This window comes from Gossypium arboreum, chromosome 1 (genome assembly GCF_025698485.1).
Source record: "Gossypium arboreum isolate Shixiya-1 chromosome 1, ASM2569848v2, whole genome shotgun sequence".
Lineage (NCBI taxonomy): Eukaryota > Viridiplantae > Streptophyta > Magnoliopsida > Malvales > Malvaceae > Gossypium > Gossypium arboreum.
In genome coordinates, this window is record NC_069070.1 from 3,598,464 (window position 1) to 3,618,262 (window position 19,799).

General features: G+C 29.3%; 1 protein-coding gene across 5 annotated transcripts; it reads right to left on the minus strand.

Annotated features, from left to right (window-relative positions):
* Positions 1–4,580: 4,580 nt before the first annotated feature.
* Positions 4,581–8,410, minus strand: LOC108480659 (uncharacterized). Of its 5 annotated transcripts, none has more exons than XM_017783725.2 (7): positions 8,053–8,410; positions 6,977–7,455; positions 5,543–5,666; positions 5,303–5,439; positions 5,151–5,210; positions 4,988–5,056; positions 4,581–4,887 (listed from the first exon to the last, which is right to left on the minus strand). In XM_017783725.2, the coding sequence occupies exons 2-7, from the start codon at positions 7,166–7,168 to the stop codon at positions 4,792–4,794; spliced, it is 678 nt and encodes a 225-aa protein (XP_017639214.1). In that variant the 5' UTR covers positions 7,169–7,455; positions 8,053–8,410; the 3' UTR covers positions 4,581–4,791. The 5 variants fall into 5 exon arrangements, with proteins under 5 accessions (XP_017639214.1, XP_017639213.1, XP_052882335.1 ...); XM_017783724.2 differs by having other exon boundaries at positions 5,522–5,666; XM_053026375.1 differs by lacking the exon at positions 8,053–8,410 and adding an exon at positions 7,740–7,929 and having other exon boundaries at positions 5,522–5,666.
* Positions 8,411–19,799: the final 11,389 nt, after the last annotated feature.

Below are 19,799 nucleotides of genomic sequence, written 5' to 3' on the forward strand. Positions count from 1 at the left end.
GTTTACATATGTTATTAATTTAGTCCTGATTTTATAAATTATTTGAAATATATATAAATTTTAAAAAATTTAAAAAATTCAGAAGAAAATATAAAAAAGAAATTAGCTTTATATATAAATAGATAGAATGCTTTTGGAGTGCTGAATTTATTATTATATCAATTTAAATAATGTGAAATTGATGAAACTCGACCATCTCTGTGACTATGTGCTCATTGCCGCCCAATGTCACTGGAAAAGTGATCAATCCTTTCACTATGATCAGCTGGTTGGCGAAGCCGTTACCCGGGCTAGCTTTCTTCAAGGCTGAATCCCTAAGCATCTAACTTTTATTTCTCGTTTGCCTCAGAGAACTGGAGTTGCTAGGAAAAGGAGGCCTTGTGCTTTTTAGTGGAGCAACAACAGACATGATACTCCGAAAATGAGCCTTCTGCTTAGAGTTGGAAGTGGCCCATTCTGCATTATCTTCGATCAGCACATCAATAACCCCCTGCACAGGTTGTTTGCCCTTGTCATCTCTCCGAGTGTTGGATGGTCCTATCTCCCTATTATAAGACTGGTTCCTTAGGTGTGGCTCTCGGGCCAAAAACTACTTCAAGTGGTCCTATTGGATGACCGACTCAATGGCATTTTTTAGATGGATACAGTTCTCAGTGCAATTCCCAGGAGCGTTGTAGAATTAACAATGATGATTGGAGTTGCTACGGTGTTGTCTCGGAAGCATTAGCAAAGGGTTTTCTAGTATCCTTTAATGTTCTACTTGGTTTTTGGTACGTGTGAAAACAGTTGTAAGGGGCCATGTTCCTCTTGTCTTGGCCACCCCTGTCATCTCTGATGGGTTCCAAGTGACGGGGAATTGAGGGTAGTGACAATTCATTGCCCTCCCTGAGGTACTGCATGGTATCGTCTATTTTGTGGTTGCCTATTAGAGGGCAAGTCCGGTACTGTCCCGCGTAACTACAAGAACTGGATGGATTCTGTGGAGGATAGGAGTCCCAGTGCATGGGAGCGAAAAGCTAGGCATTATTTTGCTAGATTTTGTCACTCTGAGCAAATCTGTAGGCAATTTGATACAGTGTGGAGAGCTTGTCCGGCAAGTTCCTGGCAATGTTGTACATGAGGAATTGGTGGGTTGTGCCAGTAATGAAGGCCTGGATGACTTAGATCATTTGAAGCTCCTTCTGTGATCATTGTGGCTGGATTGAATCGTCTCACAAAATCACGGAGGGATTGACCATCCTTATGGAAAATGGACATGAGGTACACAAAGGATTGTTGCAATGTCTTGCTGGCTAAAAATCGGCTCTTGAACAGATTGGCCAATTGGTTGAAGGTAAGGATGGAGCCTCTTGGCAGGGATAGATACCACTCTCAGGCGGTATGTGTAAGCGTCATAAAGAAGGCCTGACACTTGATTTTGTCGGATGCACCGAGGATGTTCATGTGGTTGTTGTAGTAGGTCAAATGATCTTTTGGGTCTCCTAAACCACCATAAGGGACCTTGGGAAATTTAAAGGACGATAGGAGGTAATAGGCTAATACCTCTGCAACAGAAGGTTCATTGGAATAACTCCAACAAGCTTCATTAGTTTTAAGCCCTCAGAATTCTTACAACAACTCCATCTTTAGCACTTGCATTTGTTCTTCCCAATGAGGTATCATTATCATGGAGGGCTCTGACTTAGGAACTAATTAGGTGATTATTATCAACAAGTGGTTCATTCTGTTGCTTTTGGTCATGCTGCCTGTAGAGGGTGAATTGAGCTCTGTCCTCATCTTGAGGTTTTCGGTTTCCCTATCTGGTTTCTACTCGCCTTAAGTTCCGCAATCAACTGCTCACTCTAGGCATTTTTTAGGTCTAGCAGGCGTTGGCGTTTCTGTTGTTCCTTAGGGAGTTGCGCTTCTAGGCGGCACATCTTCTTCTGCGTCTTCGCGACTTGTTGCTAAGAGCCAGGTTTTGGTGCTGAGAGACTTAATCAACAAGAGTGGTGGCAGCAACGTCCTGGGGAGGTGGAGTAAACCACCAGCTTGGGGGAGGATAGTGGTAGTATGGGGTAAGCATTTTTGAGCAGAGAGGAAGAAACACCAGGCGGAGACTAAGAGTAACATAGTGTTGTTTGGTTAAGATTGATGACTTGTGGCTGAGAGAGTGATGCAAGTGGTTGAGTTGAAACAGGTAGTTGGGTCTGTGTTTGGTTTGAAAGAAACTTTGTTTCAAGGTTTGTTAGGTTAGCAGGGGTATCAGTTGAAGAAGGAGCCATGGTTCAATCCATGCTTACCGCATCAATTAATGATATTATGATACAACAAAGGAAGAGACAATAAAAGATGGTGATGGAGATAAAGAGGTCAGTTCACATGAGCGAAGGGGACCCGAAGCAAGTAAATAATGGAGGAGGAGAGGAGATTATGACATTTAAGATAGTTGAAGGCTTATGACATTTAAGATAGTTGAAGGCTGGGAAAAGATCCTTTCTTCATCGTGACTTGAGGTATATATAGGGGAGAGTTCCCATGCTTGATAGTGCTAAGTCACGAATAGTATGAGCGGTGACCTGCTCGTGCAGTCGATCAAGTGGCAAATTTTTTTTGTGTTGATTATTGTCAAATAGGAGCCTGCTCTAATATTCCTTTTGCTAATATTCCTTTTGCTGAAGTTGTACGAAATTGTTACACTTTCCTAAATGTGGTGTTTTCTTAGGTTTAAGAGTGCACCCGCTAATGACGGATGGCTTAATGGAGGACCCACTATTAGTTGGTGGCCTAAGATGATTGTCTTTGTAAAAGGTTCGAAGCACGCAAGTCACTAATCATTTGATGATCAATTGAGTAGTGCGAGGTGGAATGTCATTTATGAGGGTTCTCAGATCACTTCTTATATTACCACGTGTTCCAACCAAGTAAAAGTATAACAGACTTAAAAAAAATTATCTTTTAAAATTTTAATTTATTTTTTCAAAATAAAATTAAAAGAAATCCAACCACATATCCTATACATCGATGTATTCTAGTATTGTTTTTCCTTTTTAATTTTGTAAATGAGATTGAAAATATGTATTACCTTACCGAGTGGCTTATGGAATCTAATTATTTCACTTCATTATTTTGTTTCATTGTTTTATGCAACGGGTTGTTACAATTTGTTTAAAATGAAAATTTATCAATTTAGAGTCTGAAATTATAATTTTTAAATTAAAAAATGTATATAACTATATATGTGCTAATATTAAATTGTTTTTATATTATAAAAAAGTTCAATTTCACTTTTAATTTCTTTACTATAACTAAAAATTTAGCAACATTAACTTTTCTATTAAAATAATATACGATTATGTATAATTCGAATTCCATAATGTTACTCTTTTTGAGAGGTTGCCTTACTCTTTCCTCGTACATACATCATGTTAAGACTTTAAATTTAATTAAAATAATGATGTCAACATCGTTAACTATATAATTATTGATATCAATTTTTCTTAAAATATTATTCTAATAAAAATTATTTTATCATAAGTTAAAATTAATATTTTTATGAAAAAATAATTTTAATATTATTTTTATTACATAGTTATCAAATAATTTTTTTCGTTTTATCTATATTTATTTTTGAAAAGAAAATAGTACTGTCGATTTGATTGAGGGCATGGGTCCATTGCTAGTTTGAAATATCTGAAAGTTGTGTTATAGCCCACTCCAGTACTGGCTAAGCGACAGTGCCGTCTGCCATGAATGCCCATGCCAATGATGAAATAAGTAGGGGCAAAAAAGTCAGAACACCCATTTTCAATTTTAACCATCAGCAGCGGCAAATAATTAAGGAGCAAATGGGAAATCCATATGTCCCTATCACCCACTGTTGCACAGATCTGCATGCCACCAAATGCCAGCCTGGCAAATTTTCTTATAATTGTGGGCTTGCTTTACTTTCCGCTAGTCAAATGATAATTGAAAAGGTTTTCAATATACTGTTATTTTTTAAAACTTTAAGATTTAATCCTAAATTAAAAATTAAATATATTTCTGTCTATGAAGATTTTCTAATAAAATAAATTAAATTATAAAAATAATTATTTTTATTTACCACATATGACATTTTATATTTAAAATATTACATTTTAATCACTTACATTATCATTTTATTATAAAATAATTATTTTACTGTTAAACTCTATTACCTCTATAATGATAATCCTACACAACAATTTAAATAAATTTTAAATGACAACTTAAGTATTCAACTAGAACGAGAATAATTTTGTAATTAAGTTTAATTAATTAAAATTTTAAATTAATTACACCTTAAATTAGAAAAAAATATCTCATCCCAGTTAAACATCTAAGTTAATAGTTAAAACCCATTTAAACTACCGCATAAAAGCTTAACAACAAAATAATTAAAACGTAACATTTTAAATATAAAAATTAAAATGTAATCTAAAACAAACAAAATAATTATTTTTGTAATTTACCCTAAAAAATTATTTTTAACTTTTTAAATACAGAGATTAAATCTCAAATTTTGTTCATCTATTCGAACAACCGGAGATTTCAGTCGTTAGTAGTAAGTTTCAATGAAGTCGTTAAGGGGTAAATTGCATTGTTGGAAATAGTAGATATACTAGAAGAAAATTAACAAAAGGGCATAGACCCTCTATATTACAAAGGTTAGAATCCGTTTGGTCGGTTGAGCGACAACTCTTCCCAATTAGTCTTTTTTTTTTTTTAAATTAGATTCTAATCTAAGGTTAGAGTTAAAGATATGTATGTAAATTATACAATGTTTGACAACACTCAAAGTTGCTCACCCTTGGTGTCACCGTCTACCGTTTTCAGTCTCTTAGCCGCCGTGATGAATTCCGATATCACGAGTACCTCGTTCAACGGCCGCTGTATATAAATAAAACGGATGTTAGGTTCAAGCAGAGTAGCATAACCATGGCAACCATGCATGCATGTAAATGTATGCGTGGATGGATGGATGTTGGACCTGTGACATAAAATGCTGCTGCACGGTATTAAGCATTTGTTCCCTTGGTGAATAAGCATTGATGCCACCCTACAAAAATTCCAAACAAAAGAACTCTAACCATACTTTTCATTTACATCCTCGAAAAAAAAATTCATCTAGGTAAAGGGTTAGGAGGACGTACGAGTTTGAAGTGTTTGCAATATCTTCGTAACGAGTTGGTATCGAGTCTTGCCAAATTTACCTTCAGATATCGGAAGACAAACACAATACGATCAGAAAGTGTTCGATGAAATTAAGGGTATGTGCAATGGAAAAAGTTGGGTGGACACTAACCGATTGTGGCGTGTGAATAATGGATCGGACGTCTCTGTAACCGCTACGATTCGTTGATTTCATGGATGCAGATGGAACCCAAGGTTTCGTATGTCGAACTCTGGGTTTTGCTGGCCTCTGGAACTCAATGCTACTAGCTGATCAAAGAGACGAAAAGGGGATGATCCGTTATGTTAAAACCGACATTGATGATATTTAGTTAAAACTGTTTTGACTTACGGAAATCATGGTCTTTCTCACCAATGTCAGAGCCACTGCTCGAGTTATCGAAATCATGATCACCGTCTACTTCGTTACCGGTAGGATGTTCCAACACGCTCAATGCGTTTCTTTGCAACTTGACTTCAACACCATTCTTCAAAACCTTGAAAATGGCAAGCACTAGTGTGTCACATAATATGATTCTTCCACAAAATAAAGTCAACAAAGTAAGTGCTCACTAGCTATAAAAAAAAAGGGTTTAGCCGCAAAGGTATATCCAAATAAAAAAACAAATCTTATCATAACCAGTTTCATTAAGGACACAACATCATAAACTAAGATGATGTCTGGTCCATCTTCCCCAATTAAAAAACCGATAAAAGGCTAACCAAAAGTTAAAAGCTTTATGTTCACTAACACGGATATACTCAAACTTCCTTAAAAATTGATGCAGACATCAACTAAAGATAATTAATCATAATATTAATTCTGTCACTTGTACGATAATTTATTTTATGGATCCTTCCCACCACATCATTCATGATCTACTTCAATTATTTAATAACATTTCATAAATTTTTTCCATGTCATTGATACATAATTTTGATAATTTTTTATCCTAAATACTAAACCCCAAATCATGAACCTTGAATCCTGAATCAGGATTCAAGGTTTAGAATTCGGGTTTTGAGTTTGGAATTCAAGTTTGGATTTAGGCAAGTTTGGATTTAGGGCTCAGTGTGAAAAATATACAAAAATTAAGTGGAAAAGATTGCTGAAATATCATTAAATAATTGGAAAGGGACCATGAATGATCTAGTGAGAAAGGTCCATAAAATAATTTCTCCATTTGCTCATAATTTTGATCGATATAATACCAAATTTAGCTCTTGATATTTATGCATTTTGTCAAATTAGTCTTGAATTCAGCCTCAACTATTATATAAATGTTGCAGGCTAAATTTGTTAAATCATGACTAAATTAACAAAATGTGTACACTTTCAGCACTAAATTTATTATTATACCAATCAAATCCATATACCATTGATGAAAACATTAAAACTTTCCATTAGTTACTCACTCTCGAAATAGACGAAAATTAAATTGCTCTAATTTTTTCAAAATTGAGAGATAAGGAGAGATGTTCCGAATATATATATAAAACGTGAATCTAGCCGTATCCATATCTGATATGCATACAAGTACAGTAATATTTACAAGTAAAACAATTACAATGCCCTATGGAAAAAGCATAGACCATAGTTACTCCAAAGAATAATCCACACCAATTAAGGACCACGTTGGTACGACTTAGAAACCATAGACAATAGTTACTCCAAATCAAAGCTTCTTTTTTTTTTAAACCCAAAATTAGTATCAAACTAAGATTTCAAAAAATCATATTGATTAAGGTGAATTTGCATTAAAAAAAGAAGCAGCCAATAATAATGGAAGTTAAGAGGGGAAAATACCAGCCAATGCCAACCACCAAGGCCCACAGCTTTCTTGACTACGCCTTGTAAACCAACCAATACTGACTTTGTTCTATTGTTTCCAGTGACAATAACTTTGGTGTGTCTCGGTAAAACCGATAGCTCTTCGTCGCCGCTTTCTTCCCTGAACGGTGACAGCACCCGAGATGAACACAATTCCTGCTCCAACATTCTTTTTTTTTTCCTTCTGTTAATCGATTCTCAAAAATACCCAGATCCTCAAAAACTCCGCAATTATCTTCACATTTAATTTAAAATTTCTAAGAAAAAAAAGAGAAACCCAGATTTTGAATGTGAGTTTTGGGTTTAGAGAAAACCAATTCACTGATTCACGGGACTTGGATTGATATCAATTAATGAAACCCTCTCCCTACCCCCTCAAAAAAAAGAAAAAGCAAAGAAGGGGATGCTATCTCATAATTTAGTTTCTTCTTGATAAAGCTTGCTGATGATACCACCTGAAAAACAAGCAAGATTTTGTGTTAATATTTGAAACCCTTTTTGTATGTATTAAGAAATTGAAACACAATCAGAATTGTCATATTTCTGTTAATCATCAACATCAACCCGTGAAAAAAACAAAAGGAAAAAGATTTTTGTAAAGCTGAATTGTACACATCAATAGCTTACAAAGAAAAAAACATTATGTTTGGTTGCTGAGAGAATTTTTAACTATATAAAGAAAGATAAGGAATCCCAACAATAAAACAAAGGTTTTAGTGATAAAGAAAACCCATTTAACCTTATGAGGTAAGCATTTAGAAACAAGAAATTAAACTTGGGTATACACTTCAAAAACCCATTAAATCTAAAAACAGAGAGAGAAAAAGAGCTAAAAGTAGAGGTAAAATTCTATTTGCTGCAATTTTTTTCCAGGAAACTGTATTAAAATAGAGCAATGTTTCTCACTTTCAAATTCTGCTTAAATTCAATAAATATATAAAAAGAAATCAAAAACCCAAGTGGGAATTAACAAGTTCTTTTTTTGGGTATTATAAGAGAATCTTGCATTGAATAAAAGAGAACAAAAGTTAAACCCAAAAAATCTGATGTACCTGCTAGAGCACGAGAAAAATGCGAAACGATTCAAAGAAGAAAGAAAGAACAGAGTACGAGGATGGATTTTGGGTTCGTAACGGATCTGTAGTGAATTCTGAATGGTGAATTAAAACAAATGGATAAGAAGAGATAGAAAAGAAAAACGGCTATGAACTGAGCAGAGAAAAAAAAACAGGGAAATGCACAGCTTTTAAGAGAAAAATTTAATAGAAGAAATCCATGAAAAGAAAAAAAAAATGAAAATGGGAAAATTATGTGAGAAAATAGAAGGAAAAAAAAGGGTGAGAGAGAAAAAGAAAAGTATAGAAAAGAATTGATGAGAGAGAGAAAGGGGAGGGGGGATGGTGGGAAAAGCACACTAAATGCTTACCAACTGCCATGGAAACGACCTGCCATGTGCCGTACGGTCACTCCTTTCTTTTTCTTTTTTCTACCGGCTATACCCGGTTTTGTATATTTTTTTTATTTTGTGTTTGGGGATGACTCGGCTAAACTGTTATTTGAGCCGAGCTATCGTGTGTGTTTTTGCCTTATACCTTAAACAAGCCCTCAAGAAAATCTTTAAACAATTTGTATTAAAGACTAAAAATTATAAATATTACAAAAGTATTTAAAATTCTAATAAATTATAAAATTATTTAAACATATTTAAATTATTTAAAATTTTACAAAAACGTATTAAAATTCTTAAAACTTATAAAAATTATTTAAAATATTAAAATTGATATAAACTTATGAAAATTATTAAAAAATCATAAGAACTTAAACTAAATCATATCAATCAATTAGACCAATTAGATTGAAATTGACAAAGGTATCGATTCAAAGAAAGTCATTAAATTAGTTGACTTGGGAATCGAACAATTAAACCAACTTTTTATTTTTATTTTAAAATTTTTATCTAACCAAAATTTTATTATCCAACTTTTAACATATATTAGAATGAAATATTTTGACTGAGATTCTCAAAACCGATTCAATAGTCAAAACAATCTGGCCACCACTTAGCCAATTCGACTAGTCCATTCAATTCAATTAAATAAAACATTAAAAATATTTTTAAAAAAACTGTTTCCACCGCTTAGTTCCTAGGTCAAACGACCTAATGACTTTATCTAGATCGATACCTTTACCGATTTCGGTCTAATCGATTCAATCGACTAATCTAGTCCAGTTCAAGTTTGTATGATTTTTTTATAGGTTTTTATCAATTTTAATATTTGTAATAAATTTTTATATTTTTCTATTTTTTAAGAATTATTTAGAATTATAATACATTTTATAAAATTTTAAATATTTTCGATATAATTTATATTTTATTAGAATTATATTTTATTATAATTTTATAAGTTTATAAAAATTTAATATTTTTCAACTATTTTATTTTTAATAAAATTTAAAATTTAAAATTTATTGTTTTGTTTTTCTACTTTTTAATTTTTTTTGTTTTTGTAATTATTTTTATGAGAAAATATTTGATTAAACTTAAAGTTGCCATGTGTCACCATCTGATTAGTTCTTCAATTTATTTTAATGGTCAACATGGTCAATGATAAAAATCATTAATGGTGGGGCTCAATTAATTATTTTAGTTAACGACTTGAGCTTAATTTAGTGAAAAATAATACATGGGTTTAATTGATTTTTTTTCACATTTTCTTAATGGCTTTCTTGATAGATAAGCCTTTTTTTTCACATTTTAACTTATGCTTTGATTTTGATCAAATTCTACTATTAGATTTTGTACTTTGCATAAGTAGTGAATTTAGCCCATGTGCTTTAATTCGGTAATTTTAGTTCCTTTATTTTTAAAAATTTGAAAAATTTTAGTCATTACCAAATGGTAACTATTATTTATTAAGTTAGATTATTTTTAAAATTTAATGCGTCAGACATATTAGTAGCTTTAATTTTTTCAAATAATTGGAAGTGGTGACATTCGGACTAGTTGGCCGCAACTTTTACAACATTATTTTCTTGATTTTGTTTTGTTTTAAAATTTAGTCCATATTATCGTGGTTTTGTCCACAGTTTTATGGTTTTATTTTTTCCACATTTTTCGTAGTTTTTGTTTTGTCAACTTCGTTTTTTTTTAAGCATATATGGTTTTATTTTCAATTTTTAATTTCTAGTCATGTTCTAGTGCATGTGTGAAATTTGCCAATATAAGAGTGTCGCTAGATCTATTAAGTACCATTCTCAAAAGGTTTTATCATGATAAATCATGGTAATGGTGATAGATTCAAGATAATGATGAGAAAGATAAATTATATGAGACTTAACCTTTTCTACATCACTAATATGGTGGGTCTCTTAGGGCTTTTAACAGTTTTTTCTTGATTGGTCGAAGTTCATTATCAAGTTGATTTGATGATGGCGAAGATAAAATGTAAATTTTAACGATTTGATCAATTTAATGTATCTCTAGTTTGCTTCTGAATTTTAACATTTTGAATTCACTTGAACTAAAATTTAACTCGAAATTACCCAAACAACTTGTAATAGTTTGAACAAAAAGTGATCAAAATGTAAAATAAGAAAATCCTAAAAAGAACCGAACTTAAAATGAAATGATCCAAACTTGAAAGAACTTAACTTGAAATTGGCCCAAACAGAACTAACCTAAAAGTTTTAAATTTTGAATAGGCATGAATTATATTAACTGGACCTAAAAATAACTCAACTTGCTAGATTGTATATGATATCCTTAAATGTTAGTGTCAATTTTATATAATCTTAATTGAATTCTAATTAAGGCTAGTTTGGCATTGTTATTACGATTGAGAAGTGTTATTGAAAAGCTTAATTTTGAAAAAATACTTTTGAAAAGTGCAATTTGTAGTTACAAGTGTTTGACGTTGTTGTTAAAAATTACGGCAGAAAGTCAAAATGTCTATTTTAGACATTGTTGAATCACACAGTTGCTAATTGCATAGAAACTAAATGCTTGATTGGAAGTACTTGGCTACAGTGATCACTTCGCTACCACTGCAATGAACTAATAATACAAAGTAAACAAGTGATACTAAAGATTGTATATGCAATTCGATTTCCCTATGTCTACAAAGCCTAACCCAGTAAGTAATTCCATTATCTTTAATCCTCAATACAACTAGTGAAAGTTCTATCACTCACGAAGTATAGTAATCTCACTTATCTTAAAGACCTAGAACACTCACCTCTAAATTCTACCCCTGAGAACTTAGGTTATAAACATACATTCTTTATTCTCAAATGCACTCACAAATACATTCCTCAATGAACAATAAAGTGTTCTCAAATACTCAATACATCACCTTGTATAAGGCTCTAAATATGCAAGAGTTTTAAGAGACTTGATAACATACTGAAATTAAATATTTTTAATTAATTAATATGAGTTATTTTAAAATTAATTATACATGAAATATTTGAATAATTTAATACAAAGATATTTATAAATAATATTTAAATAATTTAATATAATGATATATAAAATATTAATTAATTTAAAATTTTAAATATTTTTAAAATAATTAATATAAAGAATGATATTTTAATAATTTCACTTTAAAACACAAACACTAAAAACACCTAGATCATATTTTTTGTGTTTGAATAGAAAACACTATTGTTTAAACCATTCTAAATTTAAAGTAAATTAACTTTCTATTTATCCAATCTTACTTCCAAACCTAATATTTTTAATTAAACATTTCAAATTTTTAAACAGACCTTCAATTCCAGGCGAATAACCTGATTATTAAACAAATAGGTAAACTATTAAAATAATCACTTTTGTTTAATTCAGGTTACATTTTAGTCACTCATGTTTAAAATGTTACGTTTTAGTCGCTTACATTAACGTGTTGTAACATTTTAGTCATTGAGCCGTTAATTGTATTTAATGGTGTAATGGTAAGCTGATGAGACACATTAAATCATCATTTCAAACAAAAAAAAAGGTTAAAAATACAATTGGTTCCTATATTTTTTCGTTTTGAGCAGTTTAATTTTTTCTTTTATGTTCTTTTAACTTTCATTTTTTTCTTTATTTTTCATCTCTTTTACTTCTTCCTCTGTTTTCCTCCCTTCTCCGTCTCTTTTTATTGTAACTTTTCTATGTTTTCCATTTGTTAAAACTAAATGGAAGAAGAAAAGGAAAATAAATAAATAAAAAGAAAAAATTAAACTGTTTAAAAAATAAAAGTATAGTGACTAGTTTTAACAAATAGAAAACATAGAAAAACTACGTTAAAAGAGATGGAGAAGAGAGGAAAACAAAAGGAGGAGCAAAAGAGAATGAAAAGGAAAAAAAGAAAAAAAAAATGATAACTAAATGTATAATTTAACCTAAAATTTTTGTTTGAAATGATGTCAGCTTACCGTTACACTGTTAATAGAAATTAATGACTCAGTAACTAAAATATTATAACATATTAACGTAATTGACTAAAATATAACAATTCAAACATAAATAATTAAAATATAATTTAATAAACAAAACAACTATTTTAACAATTTATCGTAACTTTTAATATTTACCGCTAAAATTATTTTGTTTTTTCAATTATTAGAGTAAATTGTGTTTGGGTGGCATTATTGGGATGGGACCCAGTGTTATCGAGGCTGGGTTGATAGTGATCTTGTGGGGCCCGTGGATTTCTTGTTTGTTGTGAAAAACATTGTACTGCATGGCTTATACGGCCACACACGAATCCTTCGTGACTCCATTAAATGCTTATTTATGCCTTATGTTTCTGTTTTTCATTATTTCTTCAATTTGGTCCTTCCTTCCCATCAATCATTTATCCTTGTTGTATAAGTTTTCACTACTACTTTATGTAGTATAATAGGATATCCTTTTGGCATGTACTAAATACTTTGGTAAAAGTTTTATGACATGCAATGCAACGTGTCATAGATAAAAGTCTGAAAAGATATTTTTTTAATTTAGGGACAACGTCAGAGGACAGTCAAATGTATTATCTCTAAAGATGATAATATTTAAATTGTCCGATAATTTCTAAAAGATTCTTTTAAAAAAAGTAGATGCAAGATAGAGTGGAGTGTACTTTTTTTTTTAATGAACTATGAGTATGAAGCAATTATGATGATTGATTGTCGTGCCTCGTTTCACTATACAAAGATAACATTTTATTTCTGTATATTAAAAAGGGTAAAAATGTAATAACAAGTTACAGAAAAAATTTCATATATTTTATGTTTTAAGTTGTTCTGAAGAACTATATTTAAATATTTGCTTACCTTTGACAGTTCAGTTTTAGTTCGGTTGACATTAACATTATTGTCAGTGTAAGAGGACGTGAGTTCGAGCATACTAAAGCGTATTTATCCTTTTATTTAAGACTTGAAAAGAAAATTATAAGTAATTCTAAATATTGTATCCGATGATGCATCAAATATTCATGTGATAATAATTTTATTATTATATATCCATAACAGATCAAAACGAATGATGATGAATTTAGCAACATTCACCTCCATTTTTATTATAAAAGTTCGAATTTCATACAACTTCAACCTTGCAAAAGGTAATATCCATGTCATGAACAATATCTTGAATGAATGTCAATTTGTATGGAGAAAAGGTAAATTTCGTTAAAAATAATAAATAAAAGAATACAATTAGTTAAAAAGCTTTTTGTTTTGTTTTAATTAAAAATATTAAATTGTTTATTAAGTAATCCAAGTTCTTTTTATTTATTTATTTATTTTTCTATCCAAAGTCGAAACTTATTATACAATAATATCCAACCCTCTAATAATTGAATTTTTTGTCTATAAATATTATACAAAACATTATTTTCAATTTTGAAATTTTGGGACTTAAATGTTTAATTTCAGAAAAAATATTTTATTGATCCTTCGCACCATATTATTTTCTGTCACTTTCCAATTATTTAGTGACAAATCAGTATTTTCTTTCATATAATTGTCATATAATTTCGGTAATTTTTTACTTCAAATTTTAAACCCTAAACCTGAATTCTTTGGGTTTAGGATTCAAGTTTAGAATTTGAAGTTTGAGGTTTAGAATTTAGAGTTCGAGTTTGAGTTTAGGTTCGGGGTCCAAGATTCAAGGTATGGGTTTGAGTTCGAGATTTAGAATTCAGGATTCGTGATTTGGGATCTGGGTAAAAAATTACCAAAATTATATACCAATTACATAGAAAAAATTACTGAAATATTATTAAATAATTAAAAACGGACCATGAATGATATGATAGAAAGGGCAAAAAATAATAATTTATCTTAATTTAGTAATTAAGAAGGTGATATACCATTCTCACCCCATTATTCATGGTTCCTTTCAAATTATTTAATATCAAATCAATAGTTTTTTTCATGTAATTACATATAATTTCAGTAATTTTTTCAACGTAAACCTTAAATCCCAAACCCGAACTTTTTGGGTTTATGGTTTAAGTTCAGGGTTTGAATTCAAGTTTGAGTTCAAGTTTAGGATTTAAGATTTAAGATTTGGAGTTTGAGTAAAAAGTTATGTACTAATGATATGAAATAAATTATTGAAATATGATTAAAAATTAGAAAGAAACCATGAATAAAATGATGGAAAGGGTAAAAAAATAATTTCTCTTAATTTAATAATTAAGAAGGTGATATACATTGAGTTTTTATATTATTCAATTATTTTCAATAAAAAAATTAAATTTTTTGTTTTAAAATTTTAAAAACAGGTGCAAAGTAAAGGTGCTCATAGCCTAAACAGCCTCCTCGATTCTTTTTGAGTCAAGTTTAGATAAAATTTTTAGAATTAGATCGGTGGTTGAATTAATTAAATTATCGACTTACATCAAATAAATTATTAAAAATTTCGTAAAAGTTTTACAAATTATATATAAAAAATTATAAAATTCGGTTCGACAGATGTTTTAGCTTTGTTCAACTTGTTTGATGTACTAATCGATTCTTGATCCAACTGATTTGTCCTGATTCTATAAACATTAGGCATAATTTATATTTTTCAATTCTGGACTGACCAGATTTGATTCGTTTTATTGTTTTAGAATAATAATATAATTTTTTTTGTTCTTAATTAAATTTAAATAAAATTATTATTTTTATTTTTGAACAACAAAACAGTCATTTTGACAGACTTGAGAAGACCAGTTCGAATTAAATTTTTTAAAATCGAATTTCAATCCCGAACACCAGTAGCAAGTACTGTTTGTTTGTTCTCTTTTTCTTTTTTTCCAAATGTCCTTCCAAAACGTTCTATTTTCAGGACTCGCTTAGAAGATATCCGACAGCGATTTTCAGCGGCTAGGATTCACCCGATTACCCACGACGCTGTCGTTTCGACCGGATATTTTGTAATTTAGCGTCAACAAATAGTCAAGCCGAGCTGATTTAGTCCAGAAACCAAAGCCAAGCCGATGACCGGTTGTTTCAAGAAAGAGAAACCTACAACGTACACGTGTTAGAGACACAGCTGTCGGATCTTATCCTAGCAACCAAAACTCGTACTATTACACTACACCTATCAAAATTATTATTATTATTATTATTTATCTCATACACTTCCAATTTTTTAAATTCGGTTAGTAAAAGATGACGTAATTTTTCAAAAGAAATTAATTTTATTACCCATCATTTAATTTTTAATTGGCTAAATTTATCGTTTTTCATGATGTAAGGAAATAAATCTATTTTGGAAAGAGTATGAAATAAATAATAAAAATTTTATCCAGTTGAGCGAGTTTTTCACGTTATTGGCAAAAAAACTCATTTAATTAGGCGCACTTTCGCATTTTTTAAAATTAATATATTTCCTTAAATTTTGAAAAAAAACTTATTTGATCGATTAAAAAATTGACATATTTAACCTATTTATCCTTTAAAAAGTATCTTGTGATATATAAATAGATAATAAAAGAATAAAGTGTTAATTTCTTTTGGTATAATCACAATTTAGCTCCTAATATTTATATTCTTTTATTAATTTGTTTCTTTTTTTAATTAAAATTAAGTTTTAAACGAATATATTGACTAAAATGTTAAATTTTTAAACATGGCAATCCGAATGACAATTCATGTTTAGTTCATGCTAATTTTTTTGAATTTTATAAATTTTAAATTAATTATTAACGTGACATATAAAACATATAATATCAAGTCAACATAAAATACACAAGCTGCATTAGGCGAATCTAAAATTTTTTAAGCAGAGGTCGAATGAAATTATAAATTTTTGAGATGTCAAATATAAATTTTTTTTCATGAATTAATTTATTATTTTGAAGAAATAAATAGAATATTTCATATTTTTGGGAGCCAAATCATATTTTTCTCTTATATTAATTTATAATCAAATTACAAATTTTCAAAATTTCTGGAGCAGGGCTCAACCTGCCCTTTGTATCCACTTGATCGTTCGTGTTAGAGGCGAACATTGTTAAAAATTAACATTTTAGTTAAAATTTTTATTAAAAGATGTTATTTGATTATTTTAAAAATTAATAAATCAATTTAATTAAAAATAAAGGATAAAATTTGATATTATACCTTAAAAATTATAATTATTGTTTTAGTGGGAAAAAATTAAATAAATTTGAAATATGATTTGAAGTTCGGTTATGCAGCTGGAGCGCATTTGTAATCTAATCTAAAAGCCCGCTTCTAGATTTTAGGATTCAAAGTGTGGGCCCTTTACTGACCCCACATGTTCCCTTTCTTTGTTTTTTTTGGCACACATTTTTATTTATTTATTTATTTTTATTTTATAAAATTGAAGTTTAATAAAATTTTCCCCTTTTTTAAAGAGGCATTGCTTTAAAAACAAACTTTGTAGCATTCAAATTTTCAAACTTACCCACCCAACTACATCTATCAAAGCTCAATAAAACAATTTATTTATATTTATATTTTCATTTTACATATTCAAACAAATTATTTTTTTCTAAAGTTAATTTTTAATTTAATACATAATTTTTAGTGAAAAATAATATATATTTTTGGTAAAATTAGTAAAATATATCAAAAATAGAAGTTAATTGGTTAAATAGATTTTTTTTAAAAAAAATTAGAGAAATAAATCGTTTTTGAAGAGAGTGTGAAAGCGTGTTCAACTGTGTAAACTTTTTTATTGACATGTCAAGAAAAACACTCCCAACTGGGTGCGTTTTCTAATAATTACGTCCAGTTAGTTGTATTTTTCTTGACATATCAGTAGGAAAACTCGTCCAACTGAACGCGTTTTCCTACCAACTATACAAAAAGCGCGTCTAATTAGACACGTTTTCACGTATTCTCTCAAAAATGATATATTTTTCTAAATTAAATAAAAAGCCTATTTGACTAATTAACTTTTCTTCGACATATTTAACTAATTTAGCAATTTTTTTTGTCTGATTCTGATATTAATAATTAATTTCTTTTGGATGTTTTTTTCTAAAAATTGAATAAGGGCAAATATGGAGGTTTCCTTGAAGTTGAGTAAGAAAAAGAATAGTGGATTATTTGTCTCTATGTGTGAAATGTTTTTTTCCCGCCAAAATTGATTCTAATGTGTGGGTTAGAAATCTGCACTAAAGTTCATTTTAATTTTTTATTATTATTAAAAATAATATTTTAGTTCTGTAGGTTTAAAAAGTTAACATTTTAGTCCCTGCTAATTAATTTTACTTTTAATGAAATGATATCATTTAACGGTGATCGACGTGATATTAAATCAAATTAAAAAAAATAGTTAATAATTTTGAAAATGATTAGAGATGGGAACTTGATTTCGCATTTACCCCCAATTGTTTTCTGGTTTTTTTTATATAATTATTGTGTTTAAATTATTTATAGTTTGGTACACGTTAATCTCCATTAAACTACGTCATTCCATTGATAAAAGTATTATGGAGACCCTTGTATTAAGTGTCGAATTGCATTTTGCCTCTCAACTGAAAAAATGGATAAATTAGTCCCTAAACATTAAATCAAAATCAAAGAGTAAACTGATCATTTTGTTAATTTTTTTTATCTATTTCTATTATTAAAAATTGATCTCTATACATTAAATAAGTTACACATGGCACACAACGTGCTACTATTTAATTATTCTATCAACCTCCTCACGCTAGTTTTTTATAGTAAAAGTAGATAAAATTTTTAATAAAAAAAAGGTCAATTCACTCTTTATTTTAACATATGAGGACTAATTTACCTATTTTTTTAGTAAAATGAGTAAAATGCAATTTAACTCCTAATGCAGGAGCTGTATGATACTTTTACCCATTTCATTTGATTACAAGATTTAATGCAACGTCAGCCGTTGTTAAATAACATCATTCCTCTAACAGGAAAGCTAACGTGTAAGTACTAAAATGTTAGTTTTTTGAACATCTGAGACTAAAATATTGTTTTTAATAATAAAGTTGTTAAACTAATTTTTTTTTTAATATGGTACAAGGACTTATAATAAAATTTACCTTAAAATATTAATTTACTTTTAAATTTAAAAATTTTAATCTAATCCTTGTTAACATTTTTTATTAAAATTTGTTTATATATATATTTATATATTATGTATCATGTGTGACAAAATTGAAGATAAAGACAAGCGCAGCTATTAAAAACGTGAACAATTTGACGCAACCTTCACACTGAAGCCCGCTTCCTACGCTTGTCTTGTCCCTCAAAATCTCAATGCCTTTTAATCCTTGAAATTTTAAAGACATTCTTTTATTTATTTTGATTTCATTTATGGAAGAAGTTGGAAATTTTATTTTGGATTAGGATTAAATTATAATTTTTACGATTGGTATTTAATAGTTTATAAAGGATTAAATTAAAATTTTTGTTATTTTTAAAAGGTTAAAGTATAATATTACCTTTAATAATTTAAAATTTTAAAAATTTAAAATATTTATATAAAAATTTTCTATTTTAAGAGAGTCGAAGCACCTACCAATCCTTAACTATGCCCCTCATTTCATTTGGAGAAATTTGTAACTTGTCTTATTTGTTGGTATGTTACCAAAATATATTAATTATTTATTTGTATTTTTTTTAGATTTCTGTATAGACAGTCTTACGTTTATAATTAGAAAAGAGATTGAATCAAACAATGTTATTTTTTAAGGATTCTTATGTGATCTATTTATTTTATATTCTAATATATGCAATTCAAGACTATATGAGTTGACTTTATGAAGATCATGATATAAAAGGTAATTGATGAGGTTTGGATAGATCATATGATGGATTGAAGTTTAATTAGTGAAGCCAAATTTATACTCTAAATATAGAAGGCTTGTTTACTTAGTGACTTACACACGGTGCTAGCGTAGTTAACACAACGTCAGACAACAAGTCATATTTAAAGTTGACAATCTTTTGGAACAATCTTTAGATTGAGAATCTTGCTTATTGTGGTAGTATGATATTCCATTTATGAAGAATGTTCTATTTAAAGCAACATATCTTGAAGATTAATTTGAATCGGAGCAACCAATTAGATCCTTTGAAGTAAGACGATTGGATCGAGATTGCGTTGAAGTCTTACCTTCAAACAATTCTATTTTATTTTGGACTTCACTAGAATATTGTGTATGTAATTTTTTAAGAGAATTGATTGTATTCTTAAAAAAGAATACATGTTTGTGGAAACAACATTATTAAAAAAGATAACTAAGAATCCTGAACATAATCAGGAAAATAATTATGGACAGACATGCAATGAACTTTTCATCGCCATTCTTCTATTCCTTTTTGTGGAAGAACATGTGCA